This window comes from Lithobates pipiens, unplaced genomic scaffold (assembly GCF_037356315.1).
Source record: "Lithobates pipiens isolate NorthernLeopardFrog02 unplaced genomic scaffold, aLitPip1_a1.2 Scaffold_18, whole genome shotgun sequence".
Classification (NCBI taxonomy): Eukaryota; Metazoa; Chordata; class Amphibia; order Anura; family Ranidae; genus Lithobates; species Lithobates pipiens.
The window spans coordinates 628789212-628814384 of NW_027507758.1; the positions used below are offsets into that span (position 1 = coordinate 628789212).

A 25173-nucleotide genomic window follows, 5' to 3' on the forward strand; every position below is an offset into this window, starting at 1 on the left:
TGCTTCAGGAGGATCAAGTGCAGGATGCTTATAGGCTTGTTCTGTGAGTTGTTCTGCAACTCACAGGTCCACTCAATTGCAGCGGTAGAGATTGCCTTCCACATCTACAAGATATGAGTGAGGAGCATCTCTCTGAACAGAGGTGCCCAGTCTAGGGTCACCACCTGTCCAGGACTCACCCAGACAGTTTGGGTTTTGGATCATGTGTTTGAGTTTCAGACCGCCAGAAACCCGGACACTTTATTCAGACTGGACTATGGCTTCCCAGCAGGGTTTCTGGCTGCTGTTGTCTAAGCCAAGAGTGTTTGTTACACTCTTTCCCACTGCCTAAAGCCAGCACTAACTATCCCCCTTCTCTGCCCCCCCCCCCCACTGGCTGGAGAGGAGAGAGGGCTCAATCTGCTCCTCTTCTGCCCTCTACCCCTTTGTGTCTGCCCACACTCCAATCCCCAGCACTGTGCCTCAAAAAAGGAAAGCGGGGTAAGGAAATTTGAAGCCCAGCAGTCGCAGATACATCTGGATGAGAGGTGCTGACTGCCAAGGGGTGAGTGAGCTCACCATCCATTCCTGTCTGTGAATGAAGTCTCCCCCCCTTCTCTCTCCTGCCTCTAAGTGAGTATACTAAGGTAAATCATGGTTCTCAGAGCACCCCTTACATCAGAGTTCCCCTTTACACCAGAGGCCACATTGTTCCCCTTTACACCAGAGGCCACAGTGTTCCCTTTTACACCAGAGGCCGCAGTGTTCCCTTTTACACCAGAGGCCGCAGTGTTCCCCTTTACACCACTGTTCCCCCTTAAATCAGAGTTCCCAGAGCACCCCTTATGTCAGAGTCCCCAGAGTTCTCCCTTACATCACAGTCTACAGAGTCCCCCCTTACAGTGAAAGGGAACTCTGCGTGTTCAGATGTAAAAGGGGAACTCTGCGGATTTAGATGTAAAAAGGGAACTCTGTATATTCAGGTATAAAAGAGAATTCTGTGGTCTCTGATGTAAAGGGGGAGTCTTGTGATTAACTTTATATGATTAGAAATATTATTTACTCGCAAGATATATGTGTTGCTTATGCTATAAAAAAATGTGCACCACTAACGTGTTCGGGATTGACTTAAAGAAAAGCTGGCAACCCTAGCCCAGTCTCCAGGGACCAGTCCTGTTACCAGGCAGCAGCTTCATAGGGATTGACTCTCCAGTTCTTAGCTCAGGTAAGTCTTTGGCAGACACATCAAATGTCAGTTTGTAGATCTGCTTCCTACGTCAGAGTTTCTCCAGTACACCTGCAACCACAGAAGGTTCAAGCAATTTGTTTGCCACAGGTAATGAAGTCTTCAGTCTCCTTGGAAACAAGCGCTGCGCAGGACTGCTGTCCACACCTTCGGTTGGGGTGTTCCTCCAATGTAAAATTGTTTTCCACCGGTCATTACCATCATATTGGGACTTCTTGCAAAGATGCTTTAGTTTCTTTAGCCCCTGTACACACGGTCGGAGATTTCGACAACCAAATCCGTCGGATTTTGTTTGTCGGATCTTGTCCGAAACTGTTGCATACACACGGTCGGACTAAGTTGTCGAAAAATCCGATCATTCAGAACGTGATGGCGTAATTTCGTTACGATGGGACTACGTTCAGGCTAGTAGCCAATAGATTTGATGTAGGAATTTGATCTGAGCATGCGTGGCTCTTGGTCCGATCAAAATTCTCTACACATGTTCGGAGTATGTCCGATCGAACCAGTTGGTCGGAAAATATTTCCAACATGTTGGAAAATTGGGTCCGACGGATATTCCGACGGAATCAGTCCGAAGCATACCACACACAGTCGGAATATCCGACGACACGGTCCGATAGGACACATTCTGATGGATTCTCCGACCATGTGTACAAGGGCTTACAGCTGCTTTGCACTAGCTGGTGGGTGCCGCAGGGCTGAGATGTCCAAACCCCCAATCTGTAGAGAACCGTCTGAATTGCTCACATGCAAATTGAGGTCCATTATCCTAGATTACTCTGTCCGGCAGGCCATATGTACTTCACAACACTTGATTGTAGTTTCAGCAGTGCAAACCCCAGTGCTAATTGGTCAAGCCAATAAAGGATGACAATTTCTCACCAATATATTGACTCAAAAATTTGTGACATAAACAAAATGTGTATAGATGCTCCAAATAAATGAAGCAAAATATGTGACTAGTAATAAACGAATCCTCTAAAATGTCAACGTCAAAAATAAACACCACTTGTGACCATAAACATGACTGATAAACTTATGAATGATATAAATAACTAAACATAAAAAAGTCCATCCAGAAATCTTCTGCTGTGAGCCGTGTAGAATCCACCACCACCTATGTATAAAATGGCTTCTTACCAGAACCCTCAGGCCCCATAGGGTCAACAATCGCTCATCATAATTGTGGCAGCTTCTCCATCCTTCACAATCCACAGCCATCCAGAATCATCTCCACTGTGTATACCAGCTGCAATTGGGTCCCAAAATTTTGATGAGCGATTGTTGACCCTCTGGGGTCTGAGGGTTCTGGTAAGAAGCCATTTTATACATAGGTGGTGGTGGATTCTACACGGCTCACAGCATAAGATTTCTGGATGGACTTTTTATATTTACAAATTTTTGAGTCAATATATTGGTGAGCAATTTTCATCCTTTATTGGCTTGACCAATTAGCACTGGGGTTTGCACGGTTGGCTAAGGGGAGGGTGGACCTGATTGGTGGGTATTATATCACTTTATTGTGAGTTAGCGCGGTTCTTTATTTCTACAAATTCATGTATATGCTGTATTTTTTGGTACAAGATAGAACTGCAGCTTTCATTTATTACCATATCCCTCTGGAGATTGTTTTAATTTATACTGTAGCACAGTTTCTTCCCCATTTCTTTTCCACTGTAGTTTCAGCAGACAGGTCAGGAGCTGCTCAATCCTCCAAAAATCAGAATAGTGACCCACAATCAGTAGAACATTTTGCCCGGTATGATTCAGTAAATCCATGCTTACAATTTTCCAAGGCCGGGTGGGCAGCACATGTGACATTATGGGTTCTTTCTGTTGTGCCTGTGCATATTAATTTCATGCTGAGCAACGGCTAACAAAGTCTCTAATCTCATTTTGCATGTTGGGCCAATATAAGGTATCTCGTGCCTGTCTATAGCATGCTTCTCCACCAATGTGACTGGCATGAATGAATATCACCGATCTTAGCCCTTGTACACACGGTCGGACATTCCGACAACAAAATCCATCGGATTTTGTCCGACAAATTTTGTCCGAAACTGGTGTTGCATACACACGGTCAGACAAAGTTGTCGGAAAATCCGATCGCACGTAACGTGATGACGTTATTTCGTTAGGATGGGACTACGTTCAGGCTAGTAGCCAATAGCTTTGGTCTAGGAATTTAATCTGAGCATGCGTGGCACTTTGTTCGAACGGAATTCTCTACACACAATCGGACAAAGTCCGATCGGATCATGTTGTCGGAAAGTTTTATAGCCCAGCTCTAAAACTTTGTCCGTCGGATATTCCGACGGAAACAGTCCGATGGAGCCCACACACGGTCGGATTATCCGACAACACGGTCTGATCGGACATTTTCCATCGGAATGTCCGACCGTGTGTACAAGGGCTAAGAGATTTAGGAATGATGACTATTGGTCCCTTGTAAAGTATGTCATCCTGAATGCCGATTTCATGTCTGAAAGTCCAATATTCTCTCACAAGTAATGGCACTTCCATCTTTGAATCTGGCCAACCATTCAGAGCAGCAGATTTACGTGCTTGCAAACTCTCGTCAATTTCTGTGAGCTGTTTTATGTGAAGCAAACGCTGGTCTGTGACGTTTAGATCTGAATAATTGATCTGTGACAGGACATCCAGGTTCTGTTGAACATTGTAGACTGGGGGCATGGCCTGGACAAGGATGTGTGAAGATTAGGGATGAGCTTCGTGTTCGACTCGAACATCGTCTGTTCGGCCCTTCGGCAAATTACGAACATTATGGGCCGTTCTTGCCAAATTCGAGTGGCACACCATGGCCCATAATTCACTGGGGCATCGCAGTGCATTGTTGGCTGCTGATTGGCCAACCATGCACTATGACCCGCATGCATTGGGCAATCACAGCACAGAAAAAACAGAGAGCCATGATTGGCCAAAGCCAGGGTGGCTTTGGCCAATTATGTCTCAGGGGGTTTAGTACATGCCCCACACTATATAAGGCCGCCTGTGTGGTGGCCCTGTGTAGTGTGTTGCAGTAGTGAAGAGAGATAGACAGAGAGACAGTGTCATTTGATTTAAGTTAGATAGAATAGGCAGGCGAGTCGGTTAGCTTCAGTTATAGTATGTCGACGATATATATTCATCCCAGGTGTGTTGTATATATATATATTTATACACTGTATTCAGTTTAACTGGATCCGTTCCTGTTATTCTCTTCATAATATACTAACAGGTAGGGAGCTGCACTATTTTCACTTAGTGTACTGTTTCCTTTGCACAGTGTGCACATAAAGCTTTACCTGGATACAATTGCTATCATCTCCAGGGAACAGCATCTTGAGCACAAAGCACTTTATGGTGTATATGAATTTGCACATGGATCAGTTTACTTCATTTATTGATAAACACCGTAAGATCAGTGAAGTAGGTGTAAAGTGGAAGCAGTAGATCTTCAGAGAATATTATTTGAGCTCCCAGCACTTTATATATGAATGTCTCCACATATTTTAGTGTATTTGTGATGATTTATGTGCACACACAATAGGACAGCGCTGTGACACATAATGCTCTTCTAGTTGATAAAGGGAATACTTACCTTTGTTACAGAAGCAGTCCGGTATAGGTTATTTTTGTAGGTATTTGAGTTGTTACACTAAGCACAGGTTTTATTCTATTTTTATTGGTGACACAATTGCCCAAATCTGGGGATCAGGAGCCATTTCCACCCTTTACTCTCGGCTGGGGCTCTTTGTATCCATATAACAGATGTTCTACATCAGGGGTGGCCAACCAGCGCCCCGGGGGCCACATGTGGCCCACGGAGCCCTCTGATGTGGCCCACGACCTCCTGCTCGGGAATGGTGGGTTAGCAAGCCCAGATCGCAGGTTGCCGACCCGTCATACCACAGCATCAGTGTTGTGAATGAAGCTGGTGGTAGAGGAAGAAAGTGGCTGCAGTGCAGAGCCCCATAAGCCGATGCTTCCTGTACAGCGTCGGCTTTTGACACAGGCAGAGTCTATGGCAAAGTTCAGTTAACCTACAGGATAGAAACAGGTGCACTACGCTGTACCTGTGGCGTGGGTAAACCGGAGCCCATCAGTGTGAAAGCAGTTTAGGCCCTTTTCACACGATCGGCCCAACCCAATCGGATCCTAAATTCACCTCTACAGAGCGGCAGATGTAAACAGACTTTTGTCCATTTACTCCCGCCTGCCTCCAATCTGATCCTAAAAATCAGATAAAAAAAAATAGAAGGGAATTTGTCCCCTTCCATCTGGGTGAATCGGATCAGAGGGCCTATAGAGTAGCCGCGACCTGTCATCCACCCGCTCCGCTCATTGTGGCCCGCGACTGGTTACCAAGTTGCTTAAGTGGCCCTCGCTCTTAAAAAGGTTGGGCACCCCTGTTCTACATGACTAGATCTGCGATCAATTTTACTGCAAAATCAAAGGGGCCAAAATGTCCCCCCCCCCCCCCCGAGCAGTAATATATTTCTATCCCCCTTGGTGGGAGTGGAGATTACCCATCTATAAGGATATACAGTACATACACACAAAGCACAGGGCCGTGTTCACACTACCAGATGTTTCTCAGGGCTGCAGTTCCTCTGATCTCCACAAGGTGGTGATCTCACTTCTACCCAGAGGTCTTTATGGGAGACAGGAAGCCATGTCAGGTACAGACAGGAAGTGATGTCATGTTCAGACAGGAAGGCTCCCTACCATAGCGTCCTCCCGACTAGAGCTCTTAAAGGTGTTGCAAAGGCAGAAAATGCATTCTATGCATTAAGATAAAAGGCCCTCTGTGTGCAACAGCCCCCCTCACCCCCCTAATACTTACCTGAGCCCCCATATCTTTTCAGCGATGTCCACGAGTGCCTCAGCCTTCCAGGACTCTCCTCCTGATGGGCTGGGACACAGCAGCAGTACCATTGTCTTCTGCTGCTTTCAGTCCAAGTCAGTTAGAGAGGATGGGGGCCGAATGGGGGCTCCGTGTCTGAATGGACCCACAGAGCTGTGACTCAGCTCGGGTGCCCCCATAGCAAGCTACTTACTGTGGGGGCACTCTACAGGTGGGAGGGGCCAGGAGAGCCAAAGAGGGACCCAAGAAGAGGCCTGCCCTGTGCAAAACCATTACAGAGCAGGTAAGTATAACATGTCTGGTATTTTTAGAGAAAAAAAATTAGACTTTACAATTACTTTAAATATGCCTATCTCCTAGGGTTGCCACCTCATAACTTCAAAACTGAAACATGAATTACACAGATTCTGTGGCTGATTACGGTATTAATTAAACTCACTTGGTGCCTATCTGCATTAAATTAGCCTCAGAACCCGTGTAATTCATATGTGTTCAGGTCTAAAGAGATGAGGGGGCAACCCTACCTCTGATGAAATAAGGAATTTATACAGCATTTACCAAACAATAAATCCCCTGGCCCTGACGGGTTCACTGGGGCATTCTTTAAGTGATTTTAAAGACATTATTCATCCAGCTTTGGCAGACGTATATAATAAGATTTGGTCAGATGGCACCTATTTGTCAACTGGCAATCAGGTGTATATTAAACTATTAGCTAAGAAAGGCAAAGATCCCTTAGAACCTGGGTGCTATCAACCTATCTCTTTACCTTTAGATTACCTTCATCTACGGAGTCACCTAACTGCATATCCTGAATGACCCATTTTTATTCCCAAGCCACCATCATCACAGCAGAGAATCGCTCACTGACACTGGATCACAATTTACCTGCTAGTGGCATGAAGGGCCATTCTCAAAAAAAATAAGGAATTAAAAACCTTGTTCTAGCATGAAAAGCTTGACCTGGAAATGTGCAATAAGTTTTACTTCCAGATGGCAAGTATTTATCGTTTGCACGTTTTCAGACTCAGAATTGCTGGCTTTACTCACTTCATTTTGTTATGATCAAGATCAACTCCTGCAACGTTCTGAGAGTTCTAGTAGCTAGATCTAGCTATATTCTTCATTCCAACCACTAGCTTTATCTTAGGGTCAGGAGATGCACTGCTTTTAGGGCACCTTTCTGGACCCTATGTGAGGTCTATCACCTTTCCTCTGTTCTCATCCATCCACGTCTCCTTGATCTTAGCAACGTTTGATACCCTACTTTCCTATCGGTTGTTGCCTCAATCAGTGGTGGTTTTCAAATATATTCTCATTCCTTGTATCTGCTATCTGCTACCCTCTGTCTGTTGAGGTGTCTTGTCACCTCTGTCTTTTGTAATTTGCAAATTTCAATAAAATTTTTGAAAAAAAATGTATAACAGAAACTATGAAAAATTTTCAGTCTTTTTTCATTTGTAGCTTAAAAAATAAACAACCCAGTGGTTATTAAATACCACCAAAAGAAAGCTATATTTGTGTGAAAAAAATGATAAAACTGTTATATGGGTACAGAGTTGCATGAAAGGGGGTTGAAAGTGTCCAATATTGAGGTGGTTAAAGAGGAAGTAAACCCTGATGAGTTTACTTCCTCTTTCATTCCCTGCAAAGGTAAAGCATAATGGACTACTATGCATCGCATAGTAGTCCATTATGTGTCACTTACCTGACACAGGAGCCAGCGAAGTCACCGCTGTCCCCTGTAGTCCGGCGTATCCATCTTCTCGGTGGGTCTCGCTGCTCCGCCGCTGTCATTCGGCGAAGCCGCGATGACGTCACTCCCACGCATGTGCACGGGAGCCGCCACGCATGGCATATCACCGTTGACGGGTGCCGCGCTCAGTGCACCTGTGCACCGCTGTCTATGGCGCATGTGCCGTAGACAGCAGTGCCTGTCTTTTGGCAAATATCTCCTAAACCGTGTAGGTTTAGGAGATATTTCTTGGACCTACAGGTAAGCCTTAATCTAGGCTTAACTGTAGGTCAAAGTGTGTTGTAAGGGTTTACAACCACTTTAAAGGAATGGTTACTATGAGACATTTCTTGGGGCTGCAGTTCCTTTAAACCCCACAAGGTGGTGATCTCACTCATATCCAGACAGGAAGTCTCTATGGAAGACATAAAGTGGTGTTAGGTACAGACAGGAAGTTCCGGGTGAGAGGTGAGTCGGGAGGAAGTAGAAGACATTGCTGGAAGTGGCAGTAGAGGAGGTAATAAGATCTTATTTTCTATTTACACCCAGTAACCCCCCGTCATGTCCGTCCTCTTCCTCCATAGTCACTGTGACGTCGTTTATCTCCAGCAGATGATGATACACACATATATAGTGTGGAAATGTAGAATATCCCTGTATATTACAATGAGGGAATTTATGGTCTGTACTAAAGATGAGCTCCGGCGTGTTCGCACAGCCCACGTGCAGAGCCCACCAGAAAGTCGGCATTGCGCTAATCACAGGCAGTGAGATATTTCCCCATCTCTGCAGCTGGACTTCGAGACAATGTCTCACTGCCTGTGATTAGCACAATGCCGACTTCCTGGCGGGCTCTGCATGTGGGTTGTGCGAACACGCCAGAGCTCATCCTTAGTCTGTACCACGAGGGGAGTTATTGATGTCAGTAAATATCGGTTCCAGACATTGTATGTGGGGGGAATGAAATGATAATTAAAGGTTGGGATTAGGGAAGATTTCTATAAGATTTTGCACAGTAATGATCAGCGCCCCCTCCAGAGACACTGAAAGGGGCTGGATTTTGGAGGGATGAGATGGAGAACCTCGAGTGGTGGGGACAATTTTATCAAAAAGACGTCCAGATGGGAATCAAAGTGGATTTTTCAGCTGAATACAATTGTTCCGACTGGACTGAATATTGATATTGAGTTGTTTGTTTTTGATTCATCTGTTTTATGCATTTTTATATAATTCTACCAGTTATTTATGATTACAAATAAAGTTTTGTATGAATTTAGTGATATATGATGATATAGAAGATGTAATTCTGGGCTATAAATGGTTAAGGAATCTAGGTGGGGGTAGGAGCGCATTTTAACCTCTTCATCTGCCAATAGCCCTCCTGGACAATGATTGGTGTTTTCCAATCCAAACACATCGGATGTCACCGGGTTAGGAGAAGCACCCTCTCTGTTTACATCTAATGGGAATCCGGCCCACCATCTGCTGGAGTACTCTGGCAGTGGATTGGCTCTTCTGCTCCTTATGTCAGTATTCCCTATTTACTGCTATAGAAGTTATTATTGCTTCATAGGCACCATGAACTCTGTGGGACTACAGAGCCCAGCACACCTATCATCTACAGCTGGGTTTGTAAGTGCTGGCAGGTTACCCCAGGCGTTGTCTGACACTTTGTTATTAGAAAGTTTTATTGGAACTATTATGTTGTGAATTCAGATATTTTGTCCATAGTGCAAGCGCTGACCAAACATTTATTTGTAGATTAACCTCTTCAGGGTCAGAACATTCACCTATTTATGGGGCCGGAACATTCTTTTTATTTTGGAGATACATTCTAGTAATATGGTCCTCTAAACAAACTGCACTGACAATAAATAGACACGACAATGACCATCCTAACCATACATGGCCTACAAAGGGCAATTATTACACTACACAGGCATCCAATGGGCAATCATTACAATATGCAGCCAACAAAATGATGGAAGGCGGGGGTCAGGAGTATGAAGCATAGAGCCTCTTACATTGCTGGTCAGGAGGAAGAAAACATTCCTCAGCCTGCCATGAAGAATACTGAAGATTCTGAACAGAGGTGTAATTAGAACCTTCAGTGCCTTGGTGCAAGAAACCATGAAGGGCCCACTGGTCATAGGGCCCTTTCCACTGATTCTGTTGCCCTTTACTTCTGCAGTGGGACCCTTTCCTGCTCTCTTTGCCCCCCATGATAGTGGAACAGCAGGGCCCTATCACAAGTACGACCTTTGCAACCTGGTGGTTTCACCTCCACCGATCGCACACACACACACGGCTCACCTCCACCAATTGTGCACACACAGGGCTCACCTCTGCCGATTGCACACACAGGGCTTACCTCCACCAATCGCACGCATTGGGCTCACCTTTGCCAATCACACACAGGGCTCACCTCTGCCTATTGCACACACAGGGCTCACCTCTGCCTATTGCACACACAGGGCTCACCTCTGCCTATTGCGCACACACAGGGCTCACCTCTGCCTATTGCGCACACACAGGGCTCACCTCTGCCTATTGCGCACACACAGGGCTCACCTCTGCCTATTGCGCACACACAGGGCTCACCTCTGCCTATTGCGCACACACAGGGCTCACCTCTGCCTATTGCGCACACACAGGGCTCACCTCTGCCTATTGCGCACACACAGGGCTCACCTCTGCCTATTGCGCACACACACAGGGCTCACCTCTGCCTATTGCGCACACACAGGGTTCACCTCTGCCTATTGCGCACACACAGGGTTCACCTCTGCCTATTGCGCACACACAGGGCTCACCTCTGCCTATTGCGCACACACAGGGCTCACCTCTGCCGATCGCACACACACACAGGGCTCACCTCTGCCGATCGCACACACACACAGGGCTCACCTCTGCCGATCGCACACACACACACAGGGCTCACCTCTGCCGATCGCACGCACACACACACAGGGCTCACCTCTGCCGATCGCACGCACACACACACAGGGCTCACCTCTGCCGATCGCACGCACACACACACAGGGCTCACCTCTGCCGATCGCACGCACACACAGGGCTCACCTCTGCCGATCGCACGCACACACAGGGCTCACCTCTGCCGATCGCACGCACACACAGGGCTCACCTCTGCCGATCACACGCACACACAGGGCTCACCTCTGCCGATCGCACGCACACACAGGGCTCACCTCTGCCGATCGCACACACACACAGGGCTCACCTCTGCCGATCGCACACACACACAGGGCTCACCTCTGCCGATCGCGCGCACACACACACAGGGCTCACCTCTGCCGATCGCGCGCACACACACAGGGCTCACCTCTGCCGATCGCGCACACACACACAGGGCTCACCTCTGCCGATCGCACACACACACAGGGCTCACCTCTGCCGATCGCACACACACACAGGGCTCACCTCTGCCGATCGCACACACACACAGGGCTCACCTCTGCCGATCGCACACACACACAGGGCTCACCTCTGCCGATCGCACACACACACAGGGCTCACCTCTGCCGATCGCACCCACACAGGGCTCACCTCCTCTGATCGCTTCCTGCAGTGCCCAGTGAGGTGCTTTGCTCTTTGTGACCCCAAATCTGGCACATCGCAGCCACTGAAGTTTCCAAGTGATGACAAAGGGTGGTATGAGGCACAGGAATGGGGGGGTGTCTCAACTGGGGTGCCAGTCAGAGGGGGTTATGGGCAGGGGTGACATGGGGATGAGATGAGGAGGATGGTTAGGAATAGGTGGGACAGATGGAGGGGCAATAATATGGGCAGACCTGGAAGGGACACAAGAGAAGAGATGGGGGGGACAGAAGGCTGAGCAGAAACTCCAGAGAGCAGCTGGCAGAGGTAGGAGAGGAGTTGGAGATGTGCAGAGAGCTGATCCTGCCCCCCACACACATCTCAAGAGCCCCACACACAACGAGGACTCCCAACCCACATACAGGCACTCGCCACCCTGTAGCTAGCATCAGTGAATGGTCCCTCAGAGCCGGCGCAGAGTCCATTCGGTATGTAGAACTTCAAGCCGTTGATGTTGGAGGGTGCTGTTCCCACGTTTGGGGCAGATCAGGGACAGCAAGAGGGCTCTGCAAAGGCTGAATGTACTTCACACCCTGTTCTCAGCAGTCCTACTTGGTGATTATCGGGGAAGACTCCACTGATCCCAGGACTCTTTCCTGCTGTATTGGTGCCCTCTCCATGGTGGCAGGTGGGGCCTTTGTTACCATGGTTGTTGCGCCACTGGTTCCAAGTAAAGTAGGGTCTGCGAGGAGGTAGTGGGACTAAAGGATTCTGAAAGACTCTGAAGGTTTACTTCATCTGAAAGACTCTAGGACCTCTGAGGAGGAAGTGTAGCTGAAGGACTTTAGGGGTCTTTTAGGAATTAATAGGGATGAACAACTCTGAGAGGTTAGTGGGACTGAAGGGCTGTGGGGTCCTCTAAGATGGTAGTCAGGCTGCAAGGCTCTCAGGTAAGAGGTGGCTTTAGGGCTCATAGGGGTCTCTGATGGACCTTCTTAAAGAACGCCTGCCAGCAAGCGAAGGGCCTTCACCTCACCATCTCACTGATCAAGAAATATGTTGCAGACACAAAATAGACAGGGACATTTTTAGAGGGGCATGAAGGCAGTAGTTCTTAAATGTACAGCAACCTTCCTATTCCCCCCCCCCCACACCCATATCCTATTATTATGTGACCATTACCATTTCATTTCCCAAAGTTATCTGTCTACAAGAAGACCTGTATAGATCAAATGACGGCACCAATGAGGATGGAGGAGGACCGGAGTCACATGACTGAGAAGATACTAAACCTCACCCTGGAGATCATCTACCTGCTGACAGGAGAGGTGAGGAGGATTCTGAGAGGTCACATGACATCACGCTTTTCTCTATTAATAAAACACAGACCTGACCAGAAAGGTGAGGAGGATTCTGGGAGGTCGCATGACATCACTCTTATCTCTATTAATAAAACACAGACCTGACCGAAAAGGTGAGGATTCTGGGAGGTCACATGACATCGCACTTATCTCTATTAATAAAACACAGACCTGACCGGAGAGGTGAGGATTCTGAGAGGTCATATGACATCACTCTTATCTCTATTAATAAAACACTGACCTGACCTGAGAGTTGAGGAGGATTCTGGGATTCCAACATGATATTGTTATTGGTTCTCCAATACAGAGATTTCCTCTTGTGAAGTCAGGTGATAATATGACCATCACAGTGCCTCCATGTGACTCCCTAAAACCTGAGAGAGACAACATGCAGAAGATTTTAGAAGTCACCAAGAAGATGATGGAGCTGCTGACAGGAGAGGTGAGCGGTGCTGGGAATTCTGGGACATTATCCAGTAACAGATAAGGAATGTGTCTGGATGGTGACTGTAAGGTACGCCCCTCTAGTTCCGCTCGAACTGGTCATTGGAAAAACTCTCTGACCGGTCGGGTAGTCAAGACACCATGCAGGATGTATGGCTTATCAAGAGTACAATTCTTTATTTCCTGAGTACTGAATATATACACAAAGCGCAAGAGGGAAGGCCCCTTGGGCAACCAATCATATACATTGTAGTGGAAATTTGTAAGTTCTGTATATAATTGTATTCTATTTTATATGTATTGCACAATGCCCTCACTGTGCACACGACACTAATAATGTTTTCAGTACATGTTTTGCCTTCTTTCGAGTCCTGATTAGAATTAGCCTGCCTATGTAACGCCCCCTGTTACCATAAACGTACAATTGTAATATTAATGTGATACATACGTAATCATGTGTATAAAAACCTTCAAATGCATCATAATAAAGGAGAACCGTTATTTGGAAAGATGCTGAGCGTATCTTTTGTGTCTGTTCCCTACTGCATTAGTTATTACTAATTTGGAACCACTAATCAATATGAGGATAGGAGTTGCCTATCTATAAAATATCCATTTCATACATCCACATCTATGTTAGTCATACAATAAGCAACATTTTTAGGTGATTTCTGCCCAGAAATAATTTCTGTGGAACATGTCTAAATATATGTTTTTAACCTTAAGCTCTTATCATATTTTGAACATAAAACCACAGCATAATGTTCCTACTACGCCCTATATGTTCTAAGTATGCAAAACCCAAATGTCAGCTGTGACCACAGGCACATCCTGCTTCTTGCACTTCAGAAGAAACTTGCAAAGCATAGCTTGTGGAGCAGTTTCAGTAACCTTTTAGTATACATTTGTTTTTGCAAGCAGACTCTAAATGTAATAAGAAGTGTATAAACTTAAAAGTCGATTCTTCCTATCCTTACAGTGACTGTATCATTGTGTGTGTCAGGTTCCTATAAGGTGTCAGGATGTCACTGTCTCTTTCTCCATGGAGGAGTGGGAGTATTTAGAAGGACAAAGGGATCTCTACAATAACGCCATGATGGACAATCAGCCACCCCTCACATCACCGGGTAAGAGGAGACTTTATTGTAAAGGAGAGAGCAGTACAGAGGGTCCACCTAGATCCCCCATCATCTGATAAACACACAGAAACGATGTATTCAGTCAGTGTGTGTGTTTCCTACAGATGGATCCAGTAATGGGAACCCACAAGAGAGATGTCCCCATCCTCTGTATTCCCAGGATTCCACACAGGAAGGTCACACCATCCCTCACCATCATCAGGTAGATTGACAATTATTGGTAGTTCTGATTTATACACAGCATGATTGTTACAATGAATGTTTTATTAAATATTCAGAGTGGAAACTTCGGGGATGATAATATTGATGTTAAAGAAGAGTATAAAGATGTGGAGTATGGAGTGATGGAGGAGTTTTCGGAAAGACACAATGATGTGATGGAGCCACCAAATACCAGGAACCCACCAGAGAGATGTCCCCATCCTCTGTATTCCCAGGATTCCACACAGGAAGGTCACACCATCCCTCACTGTTACAAGGTTGGTGGAATGGATCATCTAGAACATGAACTTGAGGAGACAGGGGGTTTATTTACTAAAGGAAAATCCACTGTGCACTTGGAGGTGCAGTCGCTGTAGATGAGGGGAACATAGAAGGAAAATAAAAAAAAATGCATTTTTGCTTGCATATGATTAGATGATAGAAATCAGCAGAGCTTCCCCTCATTTCAGATCCTCCCCTCAGATCTACAGTGACTGCACTTCCATGTGCACTTGTAGTACGTAGTGGATTTGCCTTTAGTAAATGAACACCAATGTGTAGATTTTTTATGTGATGTCACAATAATAAAGCTTATATCTTACAGATGATATTCTCTCTCTCATTTTCTTGATTTAGAGTGGAGATCCAATCGATATAGAATTTGAGGTTAAAGCAGAAGAAGAAGAGAGGTATGTGAGGGATGATCAGCAGTCTATGGAGGAGGATCGCATAATGGGGACATTTATAGAGGAGGACACTCCTACAGAGATCAGCACAGGTGGGTCATTAACACTAAATACATTCTTCCACCCATACTGCTCACTGATTGGTCCAGAATAAGGCGGGGACAGGGTGATATCAGCCTGTAATCCCCTGGTCACTTTCCTGAGCTGTGTTCCCATCCTGTATTCCTATATTTCTCTCAGATAATTTTCCTTCTCTGTGCTGCAGACACAATTTATGTATCTAGACTGTATTTATGGAGATTTTGGGGTTCAGCTGGCAGCAAAATGTTAATTTTCACCATAGATGTTACTAGACCTAGGCACCTGGGGTATGTGGTTTGGGTCTTCTGCCCCATACCCAGTTATGACTTGATCTCTGACAGAACAATTCTCCCAGGATTACTTGTTCACTTGTCTGCTGGCGGTGCTGGGTGGAGGGATATGTCTGTATAGTCTCAGGCCCAAGTCACTGAGTGCAGTCTCAGGAGATGGGAGGCAGCAGTGTGGGACCTTTGCAACTTGTCTTATGTAAACATTTAATCTTCCACTGATTACTGAATACCAATATTATAAGTCCTGACCCTTACACTATATAATTTATATTCTAAATTACATACTCCTGACCCCGGCACTATATACTCTATATCAGGGGTCTCAAACTGCCGGCCCTCCAGCTGTTGCAAAACTACAAGTCCCATCATGCCTCTGCCTGTGGGAGCCATGCTTGTAACTGTCAGCCTTGCAATGCATCATGGGACTTGTAGTTTAGCAACAGCTGGAGGGCCGCCAGTTTGAGACCCCTGCTCTATATTGTACAATGCATCATTCTGGTACTATAAAATCCTAACCGGTGTGTCCTATATAATAAGTTGTACAATACATAGTCCTGACTTCTTTTACACCCATTTTCTATATATATCTATATATATATATATATATATATAGATATATATAGATATATATTATCCTAAAACTTTGCAACCTTAAACAGAAAGTGATGAGGGAGGAGATAACACACACAATGATGGTGGTCTTCAGGATCAGTCCAGTCTTCATCTTGGTTGTTCTCCCCCATTCTCACTCTCTGACCTCTGGTGGGGCTCAGCCCCGCTGTTATCCATGACTAAATTATGGATTAAATAAGGAAGTGCAGGACTTCTTCTGTTGGGAAGATGGCAATGAGTGATAGAGAGGGTGGGGACACTAGACCCTATAATCCCCTCATCACTGTCACTCCTATAAAAGACAATCCTCATTGTTTTCTCACTCTCTGACTAAGGTCCATGAATAAAGAAATGAACTGGTAGGAGATTCAAAGATGTGGGGCTGAAACAATTGATTATGAAAATAATTATCAAATATTTTCATAATTGATTACTTGGTCAGTCAATTAATTGGCCTGCATAGAGAATGCATTATTTTTTTTACACATCAGAAAATACAACGCAGTACACCATCCATACATGTCAGTAAATTCCTGAGAACTTGAATGTGGGAGGAGCAATGCCTCATGGGACATGTAGTCCTGGGCAAGAGAAGGAAGCAAGTGATTCTAAAGGCAGAAGTTTTTGTTGTACCTTCCTATAGGAGAACTCTATACTATAATTTGCATCTTCCTATAGGGGAGCTCTATACTATACTTTTGTGGCTTCTCATAGGAGAATATACTATACTTTGTACCTTCCTATAGGAGAACTCTATACTATACTTTGTAGCGTCCTATAGGGAAAACCTATACTATACTTTGTGGCTTTGTGTAGGGGAATTCTATACTATACTTTGTTCCTTCCTATAGAGGAATTCTATACTATACTTTGTGGCTTCCTATAGGGGAACTTTATACTATACATTGTAGCTTCTTATAGGAGAACTCTGTACTATACTTTGTACCTTCCTATAGGAGAACGCTATACTATACTCTGTAACTTCCTATAGGGAAACTCTGAAGGCAGAAGGAGCCAAAAGTCCCGGGGGTTCCAGAAGAGTAGAATCAGGGCTTCTCTGTGCAAAACCATTACACAGAGAAGGTAAGTAGGGGTGTACCCAATGAAAATTTTGGTGCCAAAACCAAAAATGAAGTATGCACTAGGCCGAAAACCAATTCTGAAAATGACATTTAAAAAAAAAAATGTATATTTTTATCTACAACCAGCATTTATATATAAACATCTCGTGTATCATATCCTCAGTCTCTAACCATCTCCTGTATCATGTCCTCAGTCTCTAACCATCTCTTGTATCATGTCCTCAGTCTCTAACCATCTCTTGTATCATGTCCCCAGTCTCTAACTTTCTCCTGTATCGTGTCCTCGGTTTTTGACATCTGTTTCATGTCTGCAATTTCTTACTGAAACACACTGCTATAGCATTAGCAAAATGTCCATTTGGTGCACCTCTAGCAGACATGATACAGGAGATGGTCAGAGACTGCAGACATGACACAGGAGTTGGTCAGAGACTGCAGACATAGTTCAAGAGATGGTCAGAGACTGCAGACATAGTACAGGAGATGGTGACTGTGAACATGATACAGGATATGGTCAGAAATTGAAAACATGATACAGGAGATGATCAGAGACTGCAGACATGATGCAGGAGATCAATGCAACCTCACCAGTGCCTGTCAGATGCAGCCTCACCAGTGCCCATCATGCAGCCTGCCAGTGCACGGATTAAAGTGGCGATCTCCTTGTGTCACAGGGCTGTATTTGAATTGCCCAGGTCACAGTCACAATGTCCCTCACTTCACACATTCAATGTCTGTCTGGATCAGTGTGCTGTCTATCACAGGAGGCAGGATGCTGTTACTGAGACCCGGGCAATTCAGCTCTGTGACACACAGAGTTCGCCGCTCTGTGGGTGTCAGAAACCATGAATTAGACCAATACAGAAGTACAATTAAATCACACTTGTTTATTAAATAAAAAGGTAAATGGAGTAAGCGTAGTCAAAGCATAGCCAGGGTCCAGTAACCGGATCAAGTAGTCAGCCAGTCCAGAGTTCAATAACCATATCGGGGTATTGAGCCAAGCCAGAAGTCAGGGATCCAAGTGGAGCAACAGCAAGCAGGATAAGGAGCCAGAAGGGATGTCAGCAAACCAGTCTTTAAACAGAACTGCGGGAGATGGTTTCTTGTGATGTGACCAAGGCGAAAGCAGAGAAGAAGTGAGCTGGACAGCTTTAAGTTGGCAGGTCAGACGAGCAGGATCAGGGACAGCTGGATAACTGTGGAGAGAGATGAGAGCTGGCAATTAGCCGACAGCTGAGCAGCCAGCCCAGAGAAGGCAGAGCTAAGCCAGCCCTGACAGTACCCTCTCCTCAATGACCCCTCTCCCTCGGAGGGCCACCGGGCTTGAGGGGAAAAAGTCTATGAAACTCGCGGAGGAAGACAAGGGCATGTACGTCCGAGGATGAAACCCAGGAGCATTCCTCGGAACCGTACCCCTTCCAATGCATCAGGTACTGTATGCGCACACGAAACCTACAGGAGTCAACAATGGATTGTACCTCATACTCCTCATGGTTCCCAACCTGAATAGGGTGAGGACATGGCATCAAAGTGGTAAATAACTCTGTAATCAATGGAATTGGGTAGGCATTCTTAATCGTGACACGATTGAGACCCCTATAATCTATACAAGGTCTCAGTTCACCGCTCCTCTTCTTCAGAAAGAAGAAACCAGCAGGAGATGATTATTTGTGGCTGAAACCTTGAGAAAGTGCTTCAGCAACATACTCCTCCATGCCTTAACCTCCAAGACCGACAAAGGGTAAACCCAGCCACCAGGAGGTATGGCACCAGATTGAAGGTCAATTGCGCAATCATAAGCCCGGTGCGGAGGCAAACTACTGGCTTGACCTTTGTCAAAGACATCGCTAAAATCACGGTACTCCTCCGGCAGGGAGGAGAGTGAAGAGGTGCACAGGACCTTGGATACCTTCAGGAAGCATGTCTCACTGCATTGTGGTGACCAGAAGAGAACCTCAGCACGGAGCCAATCAAAAGAGGGGTTGTGCCTCTGTAACCAAGGATAACCATTAACCAGCGGAAACCTGGGTGAGGAAATAAATTGGAATTGGATTATCTCCTGGTGAACAGCCCCTACGGCCATGAACAACGGAACCGTTTCATGAGTCACATGGGCAGGCTGTAAAGGTCTCCCATCAAGAGCCTCAATGGCAAGTGGAATGTCATGCAGCTGCAGCAGAATTGAGTGCTGAGAAACAAATGCAGCATCAATGAACAGGCCTGCAGCCCCAGAATCGACTAGAGCCTGTATCTTGATGGACGATTCAGCCCATGAAAGGGCGACCAAAGCCAGGGGCTTATCCTTCTGGATAACTGGGGATGAAACAACACCACCTAAGGACTGTCCATGACAGGACCTCAAGGTTCGGGCGTTCCCTGGACGGGTAGGACAAGACTTCAAAATGTGACCTGCTTGGCCACAATAAAGGCACAATTTCTCCCTCCTCCTAAAGGCTCTCTCATCCGCAGAGAGACGTGTGAAGCCTAGTTGCATGGGTTCATCTTCACTGACCGACTCTGTACCAGCAGGCATGGGAGGTGAGGGAGACATGGGTGGGACTACAAAGCTTGGAGGCAAATGTACAGGAGGCTTCCACAAGCGCTCCTTAAAAGAAAGCCTTTCTCTGATTTTGCAGTCAATGAGAATGGCAAACGAGATCAAGCTCTCCAGCTCAGTGGGTATATCTCGAGCAACTATCTCATCCTTGATGGAATCCGAGAGACCATAAGAAAAAGCAGACATGTGGGCCTCATTGTTCCAAACAACCTTCAAACCACCTCTGCTGCCAGAGTACGGAATTCAATGGCGTAGTCGGCAACAGTTCTCGTACTCTGTTTGATGGACATGAGGCACCTGGAAATACCCTTTTAAAGGAGGCCACAAACTCAGGGTAACGCAAGACAACGTTTTACATCTCCCATAGAGGGTTAGCCCAGGCCAAGGCTCTATCAGAAAGCAAAGATCTCACCAAACCTACTTTGCTTATGTCCGTGGGAAACGCCTGGGGCAGCATCACGAAGTATATCTCAACCTGATTGAGAAACCCTCTGCATTGAACTGGATCGCCCCCAAATTGCTGGGGAAGCGGAGTGGAACCAGACATACCTCTTATAGAGGTAATACTCAAGGTGGGTGCCTGCACAGAGACTGATGCAGCAGCAGGGACGGCCTGCCACTCAGGTTGTACCGGAGCAGCCACAGTGGGGGTTTCCAGGTGAGCTGTGTGACTCAGGAGCATTTGTAACGCCATGGCAAACTGATCCATGCGGTGATCTTGCTCATTCAATCTGGAAAAAATATTACCAACAAGTGGATCGACTGTATCTCCTGAATTCATGGCCTTTGCCTGCTGGCAGAAACCATGAATTAGACCGAGACAGAAGTACAATTAAATCACACTTGTTTATTAAATAAAAATAAAAAGGTAAATAGAGTAAGCGTAGTCAAATTATAGCCAGAGTCCAGTAACCGGATCGATTAGTCAGCCAGTCCAGAGTTCAATAACCAGATCGGGTAATCAGTCAGGCCAGAAGTCAGGGATCCAAGTGGAGCAACAGCAAGCAGGATAAGGAGCCAGAAGGGATGTCAGCAAACCAGTCTTTAAACAGAACTGCGGGAGATGGTTTCTTGTGATGTGACCAAGGCGAAAGCAGAGATGAAGTGAGCTGGACAGCTTTAAGTAGGCAGGTCAGACGAGCAGGATCAGGGACAGCTGGGTAACTGTGGAGAAAGATGAGAGCTGGCAATTAGCCGATAGCTGAGCAGCCAGCCCAGAGAAGGAAGGGCTAAGCCAGCCCTGCCAGTGGGAGGGAGCAGAAGAGGTAGGTGAGGAGGAGCGAAAGGAGGACTGGGGCATGCCAGCATGACACCCCTGCAATGGGTGGCTCTATTTTCCGCTCCATTGTCGGCAATATTTTACTTTTGGCAATGTGCTGAAAACACAATTTTCTGCAGTTTTTTTTCGGCCGCCAAATTTTCTGTGTATCCCTAGAAAAGAAATCCAACATTTACAATGACTTTAGGGTCTCCGTGCAGGGAAGATCAGCATCTGACCCCGGAGAAGGTGAGGCTGATAGACTGGAGGTGATAGAATGCATTACTATTCCATAAAGTAAACATTTACTAGTATTGTGCTTTATACTGTATATAAAATTATTATATCCATGAAAAAAAGTCTGTTTTCAGTATTACTTTAATATAAAAGTCCCCCCTCCCCCCTCCCCCCTCTAACCTCCATATATCTTCATGTGTGACTCCCAGGTAAAATCCCCATATATCTACTACTTCTGGGTAATATATATATATATATATAATTACTTTCACTATTTCACAGAATAAATGAATCCTTTATAGTAGTGATTATCTGCTGTTTTTGTACTATAAAGGATTTTTTTTTTAACCCCCATCTCTACAGATGATTAAAGAAAAAAACATTTTGCTGCTACTAAATGTCCTATGCTGGCCATACACGGATCAATTTTTGATGTACAAATAATTTTCATACAAATATTTGTATATTTGATGAATGGACAAGTGTGATTAGAAAATTCCACTTGCTTTTAACATTCAATTATAAAATTAATTTCACTTCTGTGCAAAAACCACATACACGATGTGAAAATTTGTTCGATGGAGAGAAGTTTTCTGTTCTGCTCCTTTAAATTTTCCCATCACTGTGGTGAAAAATGAATGACGATTTGACCCCGCTAATGGTTAGAAAATTGCATGAATGTTTTTTTTGAAAGAAAATGAGTTTGTGTACAGCCAGCATAAGTGACATCAGGTGCAGGGAGCTTGTACCCACCTACCTGTCTATGACAAGGGAGTCTGTCATCCATCATATTATATTACACTCCTGTCTGATCATCTGCAAAACAGCGTTTTACCTCTTTTTTACATTTTAATAATGTTGATCTCTGATTTTGATATGTAGCAGATTCTCCCTCTAATAATACATCTATCCGTCTGTTATTCTCAGAGTGGATTAAATATCCAACTATATATCTGGATATTTATATTTACCGCTGTATATAGATATTCAAGAATATTAAATAAATTATACACCAACCTTTTTTTGGAGGTTTTTATCCAATTAGTTGATTAATCAAAACAATAATCAGCCAACCAACTAATCAGTTCAGTTCTGAAAATAATTATTATTTGCCGCCCTACAGAGGACCCATTTACTAGTTACCTTGAGGGGGGAATTGTAAGATCCTCAGTGACAAAGCTGCCTGATGTGGGCGGAGTCCTTGTTTAGGGGAACCAATCAGCTCATGTCTAGTAATAATCTTTGTATTTCTATTTTAGTAGATGGACAGGAGATGAAGAAAACCTCAGAGGATTGTCTCACTTTGTCTCCAGACTGTAAAGTAGAAGATGAGGACATCACACAGTTTAGTCCAGGAGAAAACCCGGCTATCTCAAATGTCCATCCAGCTCCACACAGTGTAGATGGACTATTGTATTTCTCTTATCCTGAGGAACCTCAGACTGTGAGGGACGGTGTCCTCCTTCCAACAGAGAAGAGGTTTTCCTGTACTGAGTGCGGGAAGTGTTTTCCTTCTAAATCCAAACTTGACGTGCATCTAAGATCTCACACAGGAGAGAAGCCGTATTCCTGTCCTGAGTGCGGCAAATGTTTTTCACAAAAGTCCAGTCTTTCCATACATCAGAGATCTCACACAGGGGACAAGCCATATTCCTGTCCTGAGTGCGGCAAATGTTTTTCAGAGAAGTTCAATCTTTACAGACATCAGAGATCTCACACGGGGGAGAAGCCGTATTCCTGTCCTGAGTGCGGAAAATGTTTTTCAGATAAGTCCAATCTTTACACACATCAAAGATCTCACACGGGGGAGAAGCCGTATTCCTGTCCTGAGTGCGGGAAATGTTTTTCAGAGAAGGCCTGTCTTTCCAAACATCAGAGATCTCACACGGGGGAGAAGCCGTATTCCTGTCCTGAGTGCAAGAAATGTTTTTCAGAGAAGTCTAAGCTTTACAGACATCAGAGATCCCACACGGGGGAGAAGCCGTATTCCTGTCCTGAGTGCAAGAAATGTTTTTCGGAGAAGTCCAATTTTTACACACATCAGAGATCTCACACGGGGGAGAAGCCATATTCCTGTCGTGAGTGCGGGAAATGTTTTTCAGACAATTCCACTTTTAACAAACATCAGAGATCTCACACAGGGGAGAAGCCGTATTCCTGTCCTGAGTGCGGGAAATGTTTTTCACAGAAGTCCCATCTTTCCACACATCAGAGATCTCACACAGGGAAGAAGACACTTTCCTGCCCTGAGTGAGGGAATTGTTCCTCACTGAAGTCCTGTCTTCTTGTACATCAGGGATCCCACGCAACCCTTGAGGTGTATTAGTATCTTGAGTGCGGGAAATGTCTTCTATATGACACCCTGATGTACACCTCAGATATAGTTACATAGTAGGTGAGGTTTAAAAAAGTCCAACCTGGGGCGTGGCCTGGACACCGGCATGGTGTAGGTGCTAGACGGGAGCTCCGCTTGCCTAAACTCCATTTTACCATATCCTGGGGATAAATCTACTATTTTCCTGCCTCAACTCGTGGGCTATACACCGGGGACCATGTCACCACCGAAGAGGGCGACTGATCCGGCAGCTAAACTGGCTAAATACCGTCACAGCGAGGCGGGGGGCCTGGAAGAACATGGCGCTGGCGTGCCTCCCACGGAAAGTTTGGCGGCTGCTGACACTGCCCGGGTGCTGGAAGCTATCTCCGATTGTAAAAGTACTCTAGCTTGCAAGATTGATGAGGTGAAGGTCGATGTCTCCCTGATCCGTCAAGATATGCAGAAGCTTAGGGACCGCGTCACTGAAACGGAGGCCCGCATATCCCAGGTGGAGGATGACTTCCGGCCGCTTCATACTACCACCGAACGGTTGCAACACCAACTTACCATGGTCCTTTCCAAACAAGATGATATGGAGAACCGCCTCCGGAGATGCAAACTGCGGTTCGTGGGCCTGCCGGAGGGCGCGGAAGGTTCGGACCCCACCTCGTTCCTGGAAGATCTGCTGATCAATACGTTCGGGAGGGCCGAATTCTCCTCATCGTTCGTGGTGGAGAGAGCCCACAGGCTGGCGGGCCGAACGCCTCCCCAGGGCGCGCCCCCACGTACCTTCATTGCGAAGTTATTGAACTTTCGTGACCGGGGTGCGGTCCTTCGCCTTACCAGATTGAAGGGGAACATACCCTTCCGGAACGGCGACATTAGAGTATTCCCCGACTTCTCAGCTGAGGTGCAGAAGAAGAGGGCGCAATTTACAGAGGCCAAGCGACAGTTGCGCATCCGCCACTACTCCTACGCAATGCTCTTTCCCGCTCGGCTCCGGGTCATTGGAGAGGGCAGAACACACTTTTTTGATACTCCAGAAGCGGTATTTGCCTGGCTTGAGGGGAGAGTGGAACAGGTGCGAGACCAAGCCTGATCTTCTGGTATGCTTCCCTGACAATCTTCACGACCTCGGCTGAAACGGATGTGATACAGCTTGGGAATCCTCTGTGCTCTGAACACCGCTTTGCTCCGCTCACTAGGTACTGTCTTATATCCCCCCTTCTTCCTGCCCTCTATTGACGATACCAATGCCTTATGCTATATGGAGGGCTCCCTTATGCTCCCTGGATGTTTTTCTCCCATTCATCCCGATCTCACCAAGTGCTCCCCCTCCCCGGTTTTTCTATGCAATCCTGCAGATATTTCCCCCTTGCTTTTTATCCCCCCCCTACCTGAATGGCAGGCTAATACCCACTGTGGCATCCGTGACATGGACTCAACGTTTTTCATACTCCTGTACACTGATCCTGCAGCATCCTGGAGTCCTTGACCTGGAGGCCACCCTCCCTGCG

General features: G+C 45.9%; 1 protein-coding gene across 1 annotated transcript in view; it reads left to right on the plus strand.

Moving 5' to 3' along the window:
- The window catches only part of LOC143986875 (uncharacterized), a 209484-nt gene that overhangs the window by 81320 nt on the left and 102991 nt on the right, over nt 1–25173 (plus strand). The window contains 7 exon segments of the mRNA XM_077485282.1: nt 12588–12716; nt 13057–13191; nt 14197–14320; nt 14437–14534; nt 14611–14811; nt 15170–15311; nt 22599–23322. Of these exon segments, the coding sequence (XP_077341408.1) occupies nt 12588–12716; nt 13057–13191; nt 14197–14320; nt 14437–14534; nt 14611–14811; nt 15170–15311; nt 22599–23322 (1553 nt within the window).